Below are 15,244 nucleotides of genomic sequence, written 5' to 3' on the forward strand. Positions count from 1 at the left end.
AGACTCTATTGGGGATCATTAGATTTGAAACTTGCTCTGAGAAGTTGTCTCTGCTACCTGATACCTTTTCCAGAGATGCAGAATAGCAAAATTTTCAAGAAGTGTGGAAGTTGTTTTAGTGCATGTAGTTTTGCATACTTAAACATGTCCAAAGCTCCACCTCACTTCCCTTTGCAGGGTCTGGGTGTGACAGTTGCTTTCAAAGTAAAAATTATCAGAATTGCCAAAACAGCCACTGTAGATACTATATACATATAGCCATAAGAAGTAGATATACTTATCACCACACTCTCATTTCTCCCAGAAATTGCTGTCTTAATATCAAGATTGTTAGATACCTAGGTTAGAAACCTCAAAACCTGAGCCTAAGTACCCTATAGTCCATGCAGTTCAGAAATCGGCCCCTGCTGAACACAGCTCTTTCACTTGCAAATTTTACTTTGCGCTACTTAAGATGTTAAGGTAGCAGAGAATTTTAACTATAACATTCAACTTTTGTTGTACATCAAGAATGTACACCTGTCCTTAAGTGGCTGGTAAAAGGATGTACCATCTCTTCATGTAAAAAATATAACTGATTTAGGCCTGAAAAGGTCACACCCACAGAAGCTCATGAATTATACTGAAAATCCATATCTGCACAGGTATTTTAATTCTCACACAGATCACTTCCGCAGTCTTCCTTGTTATTTTATTTAAGGTGTGATTTTTTCAAGAATATTCAGGATTTGCCCTCCTATTTCCAATTAAATGCGCTTTCTCACTTCAATTAAATGCGCATCCTCAATTTTCAGTCAGTCCTGCTGAAGCCATAGTTGCTTAACTCTTCAGAAAATGGACATAATACAGAGACAGATTTGTTTGCCCGGGATGACTTGGTCATACAAATAAAGGGCCAACACAAATTAGTTCGAGAGACAGATGTTTTCTTGTCAATTCTGTTCTCAAACATCAGCAACTCTCCCACCCCCCCAAAAAAAATCCCTTACCAGCTACAATAGTAAAATCAGCTTCAACATCACAGGCTATAACATCTCCATTTTTTATGTACTTCTTTACAGCACCTTTTACTTTCCCCATTCCCAATTCATTTCCTCCATCTCCAACACCTTTATGAAAAGAGAAAAAGACCAAATGAGTATGAACCCAGCATATAACTAACAATCCTTTCAGAAATTTAGAAATTTCTGAACAGCTCATAGCTTCACATAAGGCGATTTATCCTTTTTCATCAAGTGTCTAAAACCAGAAGGTTGTGAATGGAATGGCTGAAAGCATCACCTATCACACACTAACCTGTAAGCGTATATGTGCAATGTATGCTGTATTAGTGCATGCAAAAGAAATAAAAATTATCAAGTGCTCAAGAACTGCAGATAGAATTAAGATAGTAAACTTCGCCTATGGAAGGCCTTAAACAAGTGTTCGGTATAATGCATTATCAGAAGTACATTAGCACAAATAAAGAAGAAAATTAATCCAAAATAAACCTGAGGAATTTGTCCATGACTATAATAAAGCACGCATAGAAAACTTTGGCTTGTTAAAAGCTTTAATTAAAAAAAAAAGAGATTAAAAGTAGCAAATATTTCAGAAAGTTAAGCAAAAATATATGTAAGGACTTTGGCAGAAGTAGGACTTGGCAATCTGTTTTACACAATCATTGCGCCACAGTATACAAAGAGGCCAACCCTGTGCACTATAACTGTTTTCATTTTTTCTAATAACTTATGAAACACATAGCCAGTCTTCCTTTTTTTTTTTTTTTTTTTAGTGTTCTTATATTTGGGGTGTGGGCCCTTGATTTTTGCTGGCCAAGTAGAAAGGCTATGTATTTGTCTCAGTGATTTCAGTAAAATCAATGGGACCTATGTAATTTCAGGAAAATTCTGGGCAATCCTGTGTTTGGGACATAAAATTGTTAGATGTCATTCTGAGATCTGGAGATAAGGATAATACATAAATTAGCAGCTTACATGAAAACTGGATAGTACCTCTAGTCTCTTACTAATGTATAACAACACCCCCCCCCCCAAAAAAAAAAAAAATTCCATCTGTTTAAATGAAAATCAACATTTCTCTTTCACCTGTTAGTCTAAAAATGGCATTTTCTCAACTTGGAAGGTTTTATAGAAAATTCCTAGTTCATGTCTCTGAAACAGAACAGTCAAGAGCTCTAAGTCCTCACTGCAACATATCGTATTTGAATTTGAAATGTGACTATGAATAGTATGTGTTACAGGAGAGAATTTATAGTATTTATAATTTACACTTCAAGCCCTGAAAAGTGATAAATTTAACACTTTGAGTAACTGCATAAACATCTCACATAAGTCTGTAGCAAATTTCTTCTCTAAGAGAAATAGAAAATTATTTCTCAGCAGCAATTTTTTATGTAACTCCTTAAGTCTACATAGTCAAGGAGAGCATAACTGAGTGACACAACTTATATAAAAGGATTTAAATAATCTGTTCACAATTATTTCGGTGTTCAGACTTAATGGTGGTTTCTAAAATCTGCTTGTTGGTAGTACTTTTCAAATAGGTAATGACATAATCATGGTGCCTCTATCATCATATATAAATATGGTAGTTACTACTGGGTTGTAAGAATCCATACAACGTTCTGATTTTTCTTATATTAAAAATCCAAAATTTTGCTCTTAATAGTCTTTAAACATGCTAAAATGAATTCTTGTCATTTGAAGATCGTCACCAGTTTCTTTAACTGAAAGATACTAATCTGTTTTTCAGAGGGTTTTTTCTATCAGCCTTGCTTTGCTTTTTCTTGTCTTTGTGAAAGTCCTGTCACCAGGATGGTTTTGCAGTTAGTAGATCTACAGCTGTGGATAGATCCCATTTGCATTACACTGGGAGGAAAAGAACACCACGCTGAAAATTTTTCCTGTACCATCTGTTTTCTTCCTCCTCTACACATCAGCAGAGGACTACATTTTACTCTAGATTTCCAGACTGAGATTCACCTGACAAAATACAAGCCATCTACCCATGAGCTGGTCAGCTATACTTCTTTTAAAGTCAGCAGAGAGAAACAAACCCTTCAAACATTCAGTTCATCTCACCCCAAGGCAGACATTCCAAATATAGATGCCTAAAATAGACAAGATGAATGCTCTTCTCCTAAAGGCCTGAGTGCTTTCCAGGCAGAGAAAAAATAGCTCTCTTGGATTTTCCATGAAAGTTTTCACTGACTACATTGGCTTCTAAACTGCATTCATAAAAAACACATAAGATGTCAGTCTTCTATGATAAAAAACATTTGTATGAAAGGGAAATGTGTGACAATATTTTTTCACGCAGCACTTTGGAAAGCTTTTCATTAGCTCCTTTATAAGTAGCATATAGCTAGGTCAATTGAATAAGCATATAGCTATGTCAACTGAAAAAAAATAGCATGTGGTTTCTGTAACGTCTTAAACTTTTACTTCAGTCTTTAGTGGAAAATGAGCCCTTCCAACCTCAGCCTTTCATGTCTTATTTTTTATTTTCCTGAAGGCTACTGTTTACTCCATGACTTTTTATGATACCAGTACCCATACAATTGTAGGCATTGTTCACAATTTGTCTGTAGTCAAACTCCTAGATCAGATTTTTTTTAAACAAAGACCTTGTTTTAAATGCAAATCTTGACAGCCATTAATCAGCAGGTAACAAATGTTCTAACATTTCCCCTCTCCACTTACTAACACAATACTTCTTGCCACCGAGCACACTATGTAAAGATTTCTGTAAGGCTGAAAATTTGATCTTTCTAGTATCCTTTTCTAGTCTAGAAAGTTATCTGAATACTCTGCCCTAACATAGTATAATATTTGCATTTTATTTTGGAACTAGACATATGCCTCCAAATTCCTGCTGACCACGAAGAAAGTCAAAGATAGCCCCACCAGAAAAATTTACCATAATCAGTAGCACTACATTGTCATCAGTAATGAGATATAGGATGCAAAGGCCACAGCGCAGATCGGTGCCTTGTTAGGCTAGGCTTTGCAGAAATACATTGAAGAAAACCAACAGCCATTCCAAGAAATTGTAATCAAATTAAAAGAAAAAAAAGAGACACAAAAAGATAGCATGATAAGCAAAATAAGAAACGTTAACTAGGTAACAGACAACATAAAGAAACAATTGCATTGTTTTTCATTAGATACTCAGTTAGTCATCCAGCACAGAATATCCATATACACAAATTCCATGGTAATCAGAGCAGGTACTTTCATTACCTTTTGAAACTTATGACTTGTTAAATCATTTCCTATGCAGACATCTCTTTAGAGAAAATTCACAGCAATGGGACACAGCGAATCTGGATAACTGCTTCTTCTTAACAAGTCCGTGATATTTTTAATTAATGACATTTCATAGTATATTTGAATATTCAGGGAACGTTTAAAACAAATTCTGCTGAACAGATTTAAATTCCCACCTTGCAGAACACTCCAAACTCTGCCAAATCAATAACATTCTTTGACCTGCTCTGGCAGATATTTTAAAAGATTAGGGCATTTTTATTAAAGGAATCAGGATGTGATATTATATAATAGCTGGAAAGACCAAGTCCCTGTATCAACACTCTAAAAACAGGGACAAGAATTGAAATCAGCTGCAGCAGATCAAGCTCTGAGGCATTTTGCTAAACATCTTTATGAAAGGGAGTTTTCTCTATCTTTATTCAGTCAATCTTTGGCTTTTCTACCAAGATTGCCAGCAGAGTGCCATCTAGAGTGCTTCTTTTTGAATGATGAGAGTTACTCCTCAGGAATAGGAAAAAAATGGAATTACATCTAAACAAAACGTACTGCAAGTTTTCAGAACATACAGAAACACCAGGGAACTCTTCTGCTATACAGCTTTAAATGATTCCAACACACTGAAATCTGACTATGCATTGCCTCTGCAGGAGCTCTGTAAATTCTGTGGAAACATTTGAAAAACGTCAACACTGAGAAGTCAAAGTTCCTGTGTTTTTGGTAACAGGAGTGAGTCCACAGCACTACAAGAAATTAAAAAGCCAGACTGGCAGACATGTTTTAATGTGAGTGAAATCAGCCTGACATGGGTACTTACTTGTTTTGTGACACTCATTTCTGATTTTGTTTCTAATAGTTACACAGATTAAAGATCTCCAGGCTCTGTTTTGGTCCACACAGAGTAGCAGGAGGCATCTGATTGTACAAGAGCGTTGTACAACACTTGTATAGATACACCTTGATCTATGTCATATTTTTTCAAAACCAAACGCAATTAAACTTCCAAGAAAGGACCACTGGCAAAAGAGAGGAGCACTATGTTGACAAAAGCATTCTTATTAGAAGTGTTAGCGAATGTCGATGCAGTTGTGACAGAAAGGACAATGTCCTCCTTTAAAGATTATTACCGTATACATATATTTTGTTAGAGAAGGCACTATTGTAGTAGATGCAAATATGCAATCTCTGCTTAAGAGAATGTACTGCTAAAAGACAAAATAAACTAAGATTCCATTCAGACTGCTGTTTTAACACAGGTATAATATTCATAAAAATAAATATAATATTTAATATGTAATGTTTCCATTCAACAGTCATTTGCTTTCTATGCTGCCTTCCACACATAACATGCAAAATAAAGTCTGTGTTAAAAACTACATTTAGAGAAATGTATGTACGCACACTGATGTATAGATAATACATCTAGGCTTGGGTTTGGTTTTTTTGTCCTTAAATAACTTTGAAATCAACTCCCTTATTTTTTCCAGCTGTGAGAACTTTTCAATAGAAACTTGTACTTTTTCTCCAGTAACGGTCTCTTTAAATTCAACCACAATGAACAGCTGTAGCCTGCAAGCAGTTACTCAACATCTGCCTCCTGCTCCCCTGCACTTCCACTAAGAGTTCCCATTTTGTGCTTCTTTCACTTTGAGAATATAACACAAACTCACACATACCTGTTGTTGTGACTCCTGGAATGGTTTGTGCAGCTAAAAACAGGTCATCTATGGGATCCACAAGGTGTTTAATATTCACTTTCCTGGCATTGTAATAATTGCCATCAGCAGCCATCCCAGCACGCTCTATTGCTATCAGGTGATCAAATCTGGTTAGAGAGGAGTGAAAAAACAGAGGAGTTGAAGCTGTGATTTTCACCTAGCAAAGTTTTCTGTTGGCTGCTTCTCCTGGTGTGCTTGGTTCTGTGTTCTGACCGTTTTGGGATTCAAGGTAAAACTTGGAAACTGTTTTGTTATTTCTGAATGTAGTTCTCTACAGTTTATTTTAAAAGGTTAGTCTATTTCTTTATAGCTTCAGTGCAACTCCCTCAAACCACATTTGCCACCAAGAAATGGAGAAGTTCCTGAAATCCTCCTAACCAGCAATCCTTTGGGTCAGCCATCTGGCCATGCTCTGTTTCATGTTAAAATAGGCAATACCTTGTAAGACAGTAGTCTATAAGTGTTTTCAAAGAAAACAAAAAAGTGGAAATTAATGATCATCTAAATCCTTGGTAGTGCAAATATAATCTCTTCTTAAAGTACACTGCTTGGCAAATATTTTTTTATTTCTGGTTAGGGATTTTTTTGGTTTGGGTCTTTAGATTTGGAGGATTTTTCTTTAAGTCTATGGCTGTTTTGCTACTTATGAGAGTAGACAGATGTGCTACAGATGTCCTACATTTTAAGCAGAATTTTAGTACTCAGTTCTGCCACTGTATGTTAGAATTAAGTTGTTTTGCTTCTGCTTCTCCAGTTTTACTGTTAAAAGGTTACTAATTCTGCTGAATTACTTAATGTTCTTGTGGGTGGGTATCTACGGTGGTTCCAGAGACCTTAAGCAGGTTAGTTGTCTACTTTAAAGAAACACTTCAGCTTTTGGGGACTGAAATAGAAACTGCCTGTAATTACATTATGCATAGCTATAAACTATATTTGTAAAACTATACGTAAAAACCTAAGACATCACGCATACTATTACAGCATACAATTATAGCATAAGTAATCTGTGGAAAGAAATGAGAATTGAATAAGACGGTGAAGCAAATACCAGGGTGAAAGATCTTTTTATTAAAGAGAATAAACTGAGGGTAACTACATTTAAATGCTTTACAAGGAAAGATCAATAGAAATGAGCAATGTATGCCTGCTTAAAGGAAATGTAAGTTGCCTGCTAAGTAATGAAATGTGCATACAGCTACTTGGCAAATTCTCCAGTGCATTAACACTAATCACACACTGTTTAAATTTGAATGTTTCCCTAACATTGTACACTCAGCAATACTTATGCAAACAGTTTAAATAATCAATATTCAGAAATGCATGCATACATCTATGATGTCGGTTTTGGCTGCCTAAAGACAATAGGATGATCACCTTCACACTATTACAAACACATGACATTTTATTAAATCAAATTGGATTCCCCACTTGTCACACTTGAGCCAAAGCTCTGGAAAGTGAACACACTCCACAACTCTTTTCCTAGCCCTTTCACTGACTCTGACATAATAATTCCCCCTTCTGATTTTCTCAGTGATTTAAAAACTGGTAAAATAATATACTCTGTGAGTGTATATATATCTATGGAATAACAGCTGAAAAGCTTTTGGAAATTTTTCGAAGGAAAAGAGCTAATTGATGTATGAAGTATCATTTCTTTTTTTGTACTCCAGAAATGTGTAATTACAGGATAATATGGAATTCTGGGCTCTATGTGTGCTCCAACACTGGTTTCTAAGGTTTTTTTCTGTTCACTTGAAGTGTTAAGGATTTACTTGTAACTGTTATGCCGTCTTAGATCATGGTCATTATTTTTATCATAACTTTACATAGTAGAAGTGTGATCCATTCTAAAAAACTGAGTACACATACCTAGGTCTTCCAGGATTCCCACCTTCACACAAAAACATCAAAGCTGAATCGGCACCTTCCCTTTGATAACTCAATACAGGGACAGGTCTCTTCAGGATTCCTACAAGGGAACAAAATACAATTTGGATACTATGTACCTCTCTTTTTTCATTATTTTTTAAAATGTGTGTTTGAATAACTTAGAAAAAAAGTAGAACAGTTAGAATAGTAAGGATTTGATGTCTTTACACAGTTCCTGATAAGCTCCCTGTCGCCTTACTTCTAATTTAAACTCATTTGGATGTTAGTGCTAGTAAATGGGACCTTGAGAGGTCTGCGAGAATGAGAGCAGACATCCAGAGTTCTTCACAAACAGCTAATCCAGAACCAGTACCCAGGCACATAAGTACTAACTTGATGCCAGCTGGGTTTAAAACCATGCCATTGTGGCAAGGCTGATCAGAGCTTAGAGGGTTCACCCCGGGTCATCCTCTGAAAAAAAAATAAAACCCGGTACTAAGTGACAGTGAGAATAACTGAAGTAAACCTTGGCTCAAATTGGCAAGATAAAAACTGGAAAAAAAAGGTGTGTCTTACCTAGTTGAACAGCCTCGTCAATAATCTTTTTATTGAGATTCACGGCTCTCTGATCTGTTACTATGGCAACCTCTTTCTCCAAGGCCTGCAGCATGGCTGCGACAGCCAGCGTGCCCGGCGGCCCGTCGTTCTCCTCGGGCGGCTGGTGGGTGCAGTGGGTCGGGAACCCGGTGGTCAGCAGCACGGCCCGCGCATGGCAGAGGGACAGGCCAGCCTTCAGCAGCTCGTCCTGCCGGCGCAGGGGGGCTATGCCCCGCTCTCCTGCAAAAGGGGGTTTAAAGAGAGTGGTACGCTTCAGTATGTCGTTCTGTTGAAGTTTCTGTGTGGGTGAACCTGCATACTTTAATGACATAAAATGGGGTTTAAAAAAAAAAAAAAAAAGAAAGAAAAACCTCTGGTCAAGGCAGGAATTGGGGTAATTTCCTCAGGAAACCTAGGAAGGTGTAGGATATGAGTAATGCTGATAATGGGCTGTGCTTCCAGGTTAGGAATTTCAGTTAACTGGATTTTGTAAATTACTATACCTAGCATTTCTAGGTATTGGTGTAAATAGCTTTTTCTTTTTTTTTTGAGAACTTACTGCACATTGTTTCCATTTCTTTGGCCCTCTGCTTTCCTCTGATCTGCTGTGACAGTCGTGCTAGACCACATCTACCTACTGATGCTAGATTGCAACTCGGGCACCCCAGATCTTACATAGGTTTTGATACAGACTTCAGATGAGTAAGCTGGCCCTTTGTCTCTATTTAACTCTGTCTGCATAGAGAAAAGTAAATTCCCAAATAAATCCCACTTAATGAAATTAATAACCAAGGAAGTGAGGATTCAGAGACATGGTAAGTTACCAAGGGACTTCATAAACTCAGTTAATACAGAGGTGACTGCTAAAAGATCTTGTAACACTTCATGTAGTAGAGAATTTTTACCTGACCTTGAGGAACAGGTAAAAATATATTAACAGATGTCTCTTCTCATGGGTCAGCCCCTACAGAGGCAACGCGGTGCTATTGGTGTATGTCTGCCACTGTTCAAGCACCTCCTATCCCCTCTCCCTTCCCTGGCACTGAGAAAAAAATGTTCACAGCATAGTCCTTCTGATTTGCTATCGTTCCTGACAGCCATGAATACCAGTGTGACGTGCCGATATTCATGGGCTGATGGTGAGAGGTAAGTCATCACTATTGTTTTCTAGCCTACCCGCATCTTCATCTTTCTCACCTTCCCCCCACCTGCACTTTCCTATTTTTGTCCTCAGTTTCCCCTCTGCCATTTCTCCCTTGGTTCCTCCTAAATAACATACAGGCAATGTACAGATAGTGGACATGGAAAAAAGTTCTGAACAAAACATAGAGCAAGAGAAGCAGGGAATATTAGTCTCTGAGAAGTGGGGCATGTTAACTGAATTAAAGTACTGTACTGTCCTTGAGCAATAAAATGAGCTAGCTCTCAAGTTAGGTTCTGTGTTTCTGCAGAGCATGGCATCGTGCCAGGCTGAACTCCAGAGTGGGAAAAGGAGGGGCCTTGTGAGTAAAAATAAACAGACCCAAACATGCACACAGCCCAGACCTGGAGCTTGGGAGAGCTGGACATAAGCTGTTTTCCACTACTGCCTTCAGAGGATTTCAGAAAACTTATGGGAAACTGATCAGAATTTACAGCAGACAGAGGGGGCTAATTCAGTGTGTATTACAGGAACGGTTGCACTATTCAGTTTGCTTTTATGTCCCTCTCATCTTCCTTACGCACACGTGCAGCCCCACCTCTCAACCTTCTGTGGTGGCCGGGTCACTTCAGTCCATCACGAACATCTCTGCGATGAGTATGTCAGCAGAGTTTGTTGTAATTCCACCCATCACAGAGGGATGTTTGAAAAGCATATGCAACTACCACAACTTTCTGGTAGGAGCACAGGGGTCATAAACATGTGTAAAGAAACGTGCTATTTACTCAACGGTGAATACCAGTGTAGCTGCTACCAGCATGCTGTGGTGCCATGTACTTTACATACCAATTTCAGTTTTATTCAGCAACAGTTCTTATTCCCTGTGGACTCTCCAGTCTGCTGTAAACATTGATGCTTCTGTGTACTTTGAAAGTATACAGTCATCAAGATCAGATCTTCCATTACCCCTAAGGTGGGATGGTTTTGGCCAGACTCTGATATTGAGTAGAGTAGCAGAAAATGTAAGGCCTAGTTATATTAGCTCACTGTATTCCACAAATAATATTTTAAATCTTAAAATTGCCTTTAGATTTTGTGTTCTTGAACTTTATGAATATCTGAAAAAGCATGATAGGTCATATCTACCTCGTAACAAATCCACTAAAGGAAAAGAGGTGTCTTACCGGGATCTATTCCAATTAGGGTCTCTAGAGTCCTTATCTTTTGGGCTGCTTCTGCTGACACAATACTGTAATGCAGAGGATCTTGAGAAATGCAGTGGACTTGTGGGACTTCTCCTGAGGATCTGACTGTGACATCATCATTCTTTAGGTCAGTAACGAACATGCAGCCAGGAGAATGAGTAAAAGCTAATGGAGCTCCTAAAATAGGTGAAAAAACTTCAGTTAAACTCTTTGAAATATCAGAATGACAAAGTCACAAAAATTTATTTAATTACAAATATTAATATAATAATATAAATAATTATATTAAACATTATAAATAAAAATATTTAATCACAAAAAAATATTTAATGTAACAACACCGAGTCTCTGCCTGATGATACTTCTAAAAACAGGTGATATTTTAAGTTACGCTGCAACAGTTAATGCATCTTGAGAAAGAAATTTATGCATTTACATCTGAAAATGTTTTCACTTTTACAAAGGTCATATGGGTAGTTGATCAGGTTTTTTTACAATATACTCTTTGGCATAAATCTGAGGCAACTTAGGAACTGAACACTAGTATCCTTCAAGGAAGTCTGTCAGGAGCTGGCAAATCTGAAAATTGCATTTGACACACATGAAGTGCATTGACATAAGAACAAGTTAATGCTTAAGTTTGCACAGCGTGTTGGTGATACCGTTTCCGTAAGAAAAAACCCTAATTTTCTAGGTTCTAGTGCTGCTGGAAGCTATTAGAGTCTGTCTTGTACCTTTGAATATCCCTGTAATAGGAGTTGACATAGTTTTGTCATACTACCGCTTGCTGGCTAGGAGTAGTCCTTTATCAGACTAAGAAAAGGGGGACTAAGAAAAAGCATCTCTGCACAGTGTCTTGCCAACCTAGCTAGAAAACCTGTAGACTGGCAAGAAATAATGACAAAAGGTGACCAGTAAGTCTTAGCAAAGGGAATCTGAGCAGCATCAAACCCCACAGTGAACAATAAGCTTATTTAGACCTGACAGCATAGTAGCTCCCTAAACTGAAAATATTTGCTGTCTTTATGTTAATACCAGAAATGTTGATCTAGATTATACCTGATTTGGCAAAATTGGTATGTTGTTGGATAAATCACAGCTAGTATACTTAAACAAGAAAAACCTTACTTTGTTAGGATGGTGAAATGGGAGGAGATATTTCTTTACAAGTATATATGTGCTCGGTCTGTGCTAGATCTGTTGGGAGCTAGTAATTTAAAAGCAGCTGGGGAACACGGCTGTTGAGGTTTAATATACCTCACCAAACCATGTGACTAGACAGTATTTCTTATGAGAAGCTAGCAGATTATTCTGAACTACCTAGCTGAAAAAGGAGCACAGCAAGATACAAACTGTCCAAATAGTTCCTGGAATGCATTAATGAAGACTGGTTTTAACACAGAAAATGGCAAAATAAACAAAAGTGAAAGTGAGTTCCAGGCAAAGCCAGGATAGACAGCTGCTTTGGGCAACAGGCTGTAGAGAGGTTGGCAATTTTTTTCTCTCCTTTTTCTGCAGCAAGGGTGCATGAGGTAGATGAAGAGAACTGCTGGAGAACATAGGAATGAGCAGGATTTTCAGCTCGGATCTGGGGCCAGAGAGAAGGGATTGTATGTAAGAAAGAAAAAGAAGTGTCTGCTCCTAGTACTGAACATATTTACAGCAGGTGTTGGGAGCAGTTTAGATAAACATCTGTAAGGAGCCACAAGGTTGTAGCAGACCCTGCAAGAAGGACAAAGCAGATGACCTCCAAATGCTCTCTCAATTATACTGTCTTTGATTATTAAACTTTTCAGTAAAAACTAAAATATGATATTTCATTCCACACTAGTGATTTAGAGCAGTATATAATACTGTTGCTGTGGTTTAGTTGCATCTTCTTGCCCTTTGTGCTCATGTCTTTTATAAATGGTTATACATGATTGGATAAAGTGTAGGACAGCTCTGTGCAGAGGACAAAGCTTCATTTATGTAAAGTGTGTCACATTCACTTAATTTTAGAACAAAACCTGAAAGCTCAAAATTCTTCAAGAAACAATTATGAGCTGTTTTCCAGGTCAATCAATTTGGCAGCTCTTGACAACACTTTGGAAAGATTTCTGGCTGCCTCTTTTCTTTTTTTTTTTTTTTTTGTTTGTTTGTTTTGTTTTCTTTTTTTACTCCCTTTATTATTGTTTTACTGCAATGTAATAGAAAATACTATTTTAAAAGGAAGAAACATAAAAACAAACGCCTTTAAACTTTTAGCTTTTAATAATGCTTAAAAAAAAGATGTTTGGATGCTGCCAGACCTTTAGACTTCTGCCTTTAAAATACTGAAACAAAAGTGATGAAATTTGAGTAAGACCTGCCTTTAAGGCAGACCTGTCTTTCACAACTGAAAATAGTCCTGCCAAAGGTGGGTTTTGTTGTTTGCTTGGAGTGGCTTTTAGCTTACTCTAAAATCAAACCTGCTGATCAGTCAATGCATTCAGTCCATGTTTTTTATAACAAAAGAGGGGGGGGAAAAAAAAAAGAGAGAAAAAGAGATTGAAGGATAATTTGAAAAAGAGTCTCCAAACATAGTACGTACTGCAGTTGACTACTGCTTCTATTGCTGTTACTCCACAGGCCCAAAACACTGGAATATCACCAGGGTGAAGGTGAACTGGGTCCCCATAGTCTGGTTTGGAAAGATCGTTTATTCCCAGCATACCTGGAATTGATGAAAAATTAAATCATGAGAGATTCCAGTTAAGTAGTAATACCACAAAGCTGGGGGAGGTAGACCCCAAACATCATTGAGTGACACTAAGCTAGGGCTGCAACACTGGCAAGTCCCACTGAAGTGGCATATTTAGTTTGCCTTCAAGTGCACGTCCACAGAACCTGAGCTGACTTGCTTTCCCTTTTTGTACTTGATGACACCAGTTAAAAATTTACTCACTGTATTTCTGCAACAAAATACAAACTAGATATGTATGCCAAGTTTCCAAGATATTATAAATCTTCTCTACCAACAGAAGAATGATATAACACTGGCAAACAAGAATAAATGACTGCAATGCAAAACGAGCTCTTTCTAGAACACATTTTCTACTGCTTTATCTTCCTACATTCTTCAGGTAGAGAGATAAGTGCGTGCTCTTTTACCTCTCTGGGTTAGATAACTACATCTTGCTCTTACCCAGCATCACTAAATTGTCTTTTGTTTTATTCCAACATCTACTTGTAATATTCTGTCAGAATTATCATTCTAAGCATTTGCTACCTTCCCTTGGTTTTAAATTTTTCACATTCTTTAATATGCCACTGTCTTATCTGGAATTAATTTATATAACCTGTATATATAATCGTTTATTCTTTTCTGTTAAAAGTAAAATAAACAGCGTGACCCTCACTTGCCCAATCAGCTTGTTGCTCTACTGAAAGTAAAGACTTCTTACTAGTTCCTCAGATTTAAGAACTCAGACAAAATATACCACTGGGGTGTACTGTTAACGATGACATCTCCTTCCATGCTCTGCAACGTGATCCTTCTGTATATGCAGCCCATGAGTCTACTGATCAACAAATTTCTGTCAGCAGAGGGAATTTTTTTTTACTGTGAACTATATTCATCTGACAGGTGTTTGTCTGATTTTGTTCTTTTCCAAACAGCCACCTCCTGCCTGCCCCCTGTCTCCATTTTCCCTTGCAATGACTAGGCCTATGTTTGTTTGAGCTGAGTTTTTTGAAAAAATATAGTCTTGTCATCTATTTATTCTGTCCTAAGCGTTGTGCTCAGTGTATCCTATTTCAGTATTTTTAAAAATAATGTAGTATTTACTTTCACAGTCATCTTCTAAGACACAAAATGCAACCACACATACTTCTCCCCATGCTGTCAATCATTCCTACCCTGTCACTGGAATCTCTGACAGCAAGAAAGTATTCACATAGAGATGAAACTGCACACATTCTAGAAAAATGTTACACTTTTTTTACTAAAACCACCCCTGCCATATAACTTACCTACTTCAGACAGCTATCTCTTAATATCCACAAAATCTCTGTGTTCAGCTCATTAAAACCCCTTTTTTTAGGATTTTTTTCTTTTTCTTTTTTTTTTTTTTTTTAATTCAGGTTTGTGACCATTAGGAAGGATTAAACCAGTAAATTTACTGGTGCAGGTATTTCAGTCCTACCACTTCCCATGGTTCCCCCTTCATTTGTGCATGTAGAATGAAAAATGAAAATCACTGACCAGGGTCACCGATGTGAATTGGTGCTCCGTGGGCTTCTTTTAATTCAGATGTTGCTAGCACAGCTGCTTCCAACTTCCTTTCAGGTATAGGTCTCATTGTGACTACTAAGTTGCAGCAAAAAGTATAAATGCTGTAGCAAGGCACAGCTGTCTGGCAGTTTAAAAGAATCCAGAGTATTAGTAGGAATATTGAATAATAACTCTGAAGTGTTAGA

The 15,244-nt window shown here is 37.4% G+C and overlaps 1 protein-coding gene across 11 annotated transcripts in view; it reads right to left on the minus strand.

The window, feature by feature from the left end:
- The window catches only part of DGLUCY (D-glutamate cyclase), a 47,709-nt gene that overhangs the window by 5,463 nt on the left and 27,002 nt on the right, over positions 1-15,244 (minus strand). For all 11 annotated transcript variants that reach the window (XM_037394940.1, XM_037394937.1, XM_037394936.1 and 8 more), the window contains 7 exons: positions 15,030-15,180; positions 13,377-13,499; positions 10,784-10,981; positions 8,438-8,698; positions 7,862-7,961; positions 5,948-6,096; positions 990-1,109 (listed from right to left, as the gene is read on the minus strand). In XM_037394940.1, the coding sequence (XP_037250837.1) occupies positions 990-1,109; positions 5,948-6,096; positions 7,862-7,961; positions 8,438-8,698; positions 10,784-10,981; positions 13,377-13,499; positions 15,030-15,180 (1,102 nt within the window). The remainder of the gene's footprint in view (positions 1-989; positions 1,110-5,947; positions 6,097-7,861; positions 7,962-8,437; positions 8,699-10,783; positions 10,982-13,376; positions 13,500-15,029; positions 15,181-15,244) is intronic.

This window comes from Falco rusticolus, chromosome 7 (genome assembly GCF_015220075.1).
Source record: "Falco rusticolus isolate bFalRus1 chromosome 7, bFalRus1.pri, whole genome shotgun sequence".
NCBI lineage: Eukaryota > Metazoa > Chordata > Aves > Falconiformes > Falconidae > Falco > Falco rusticolus.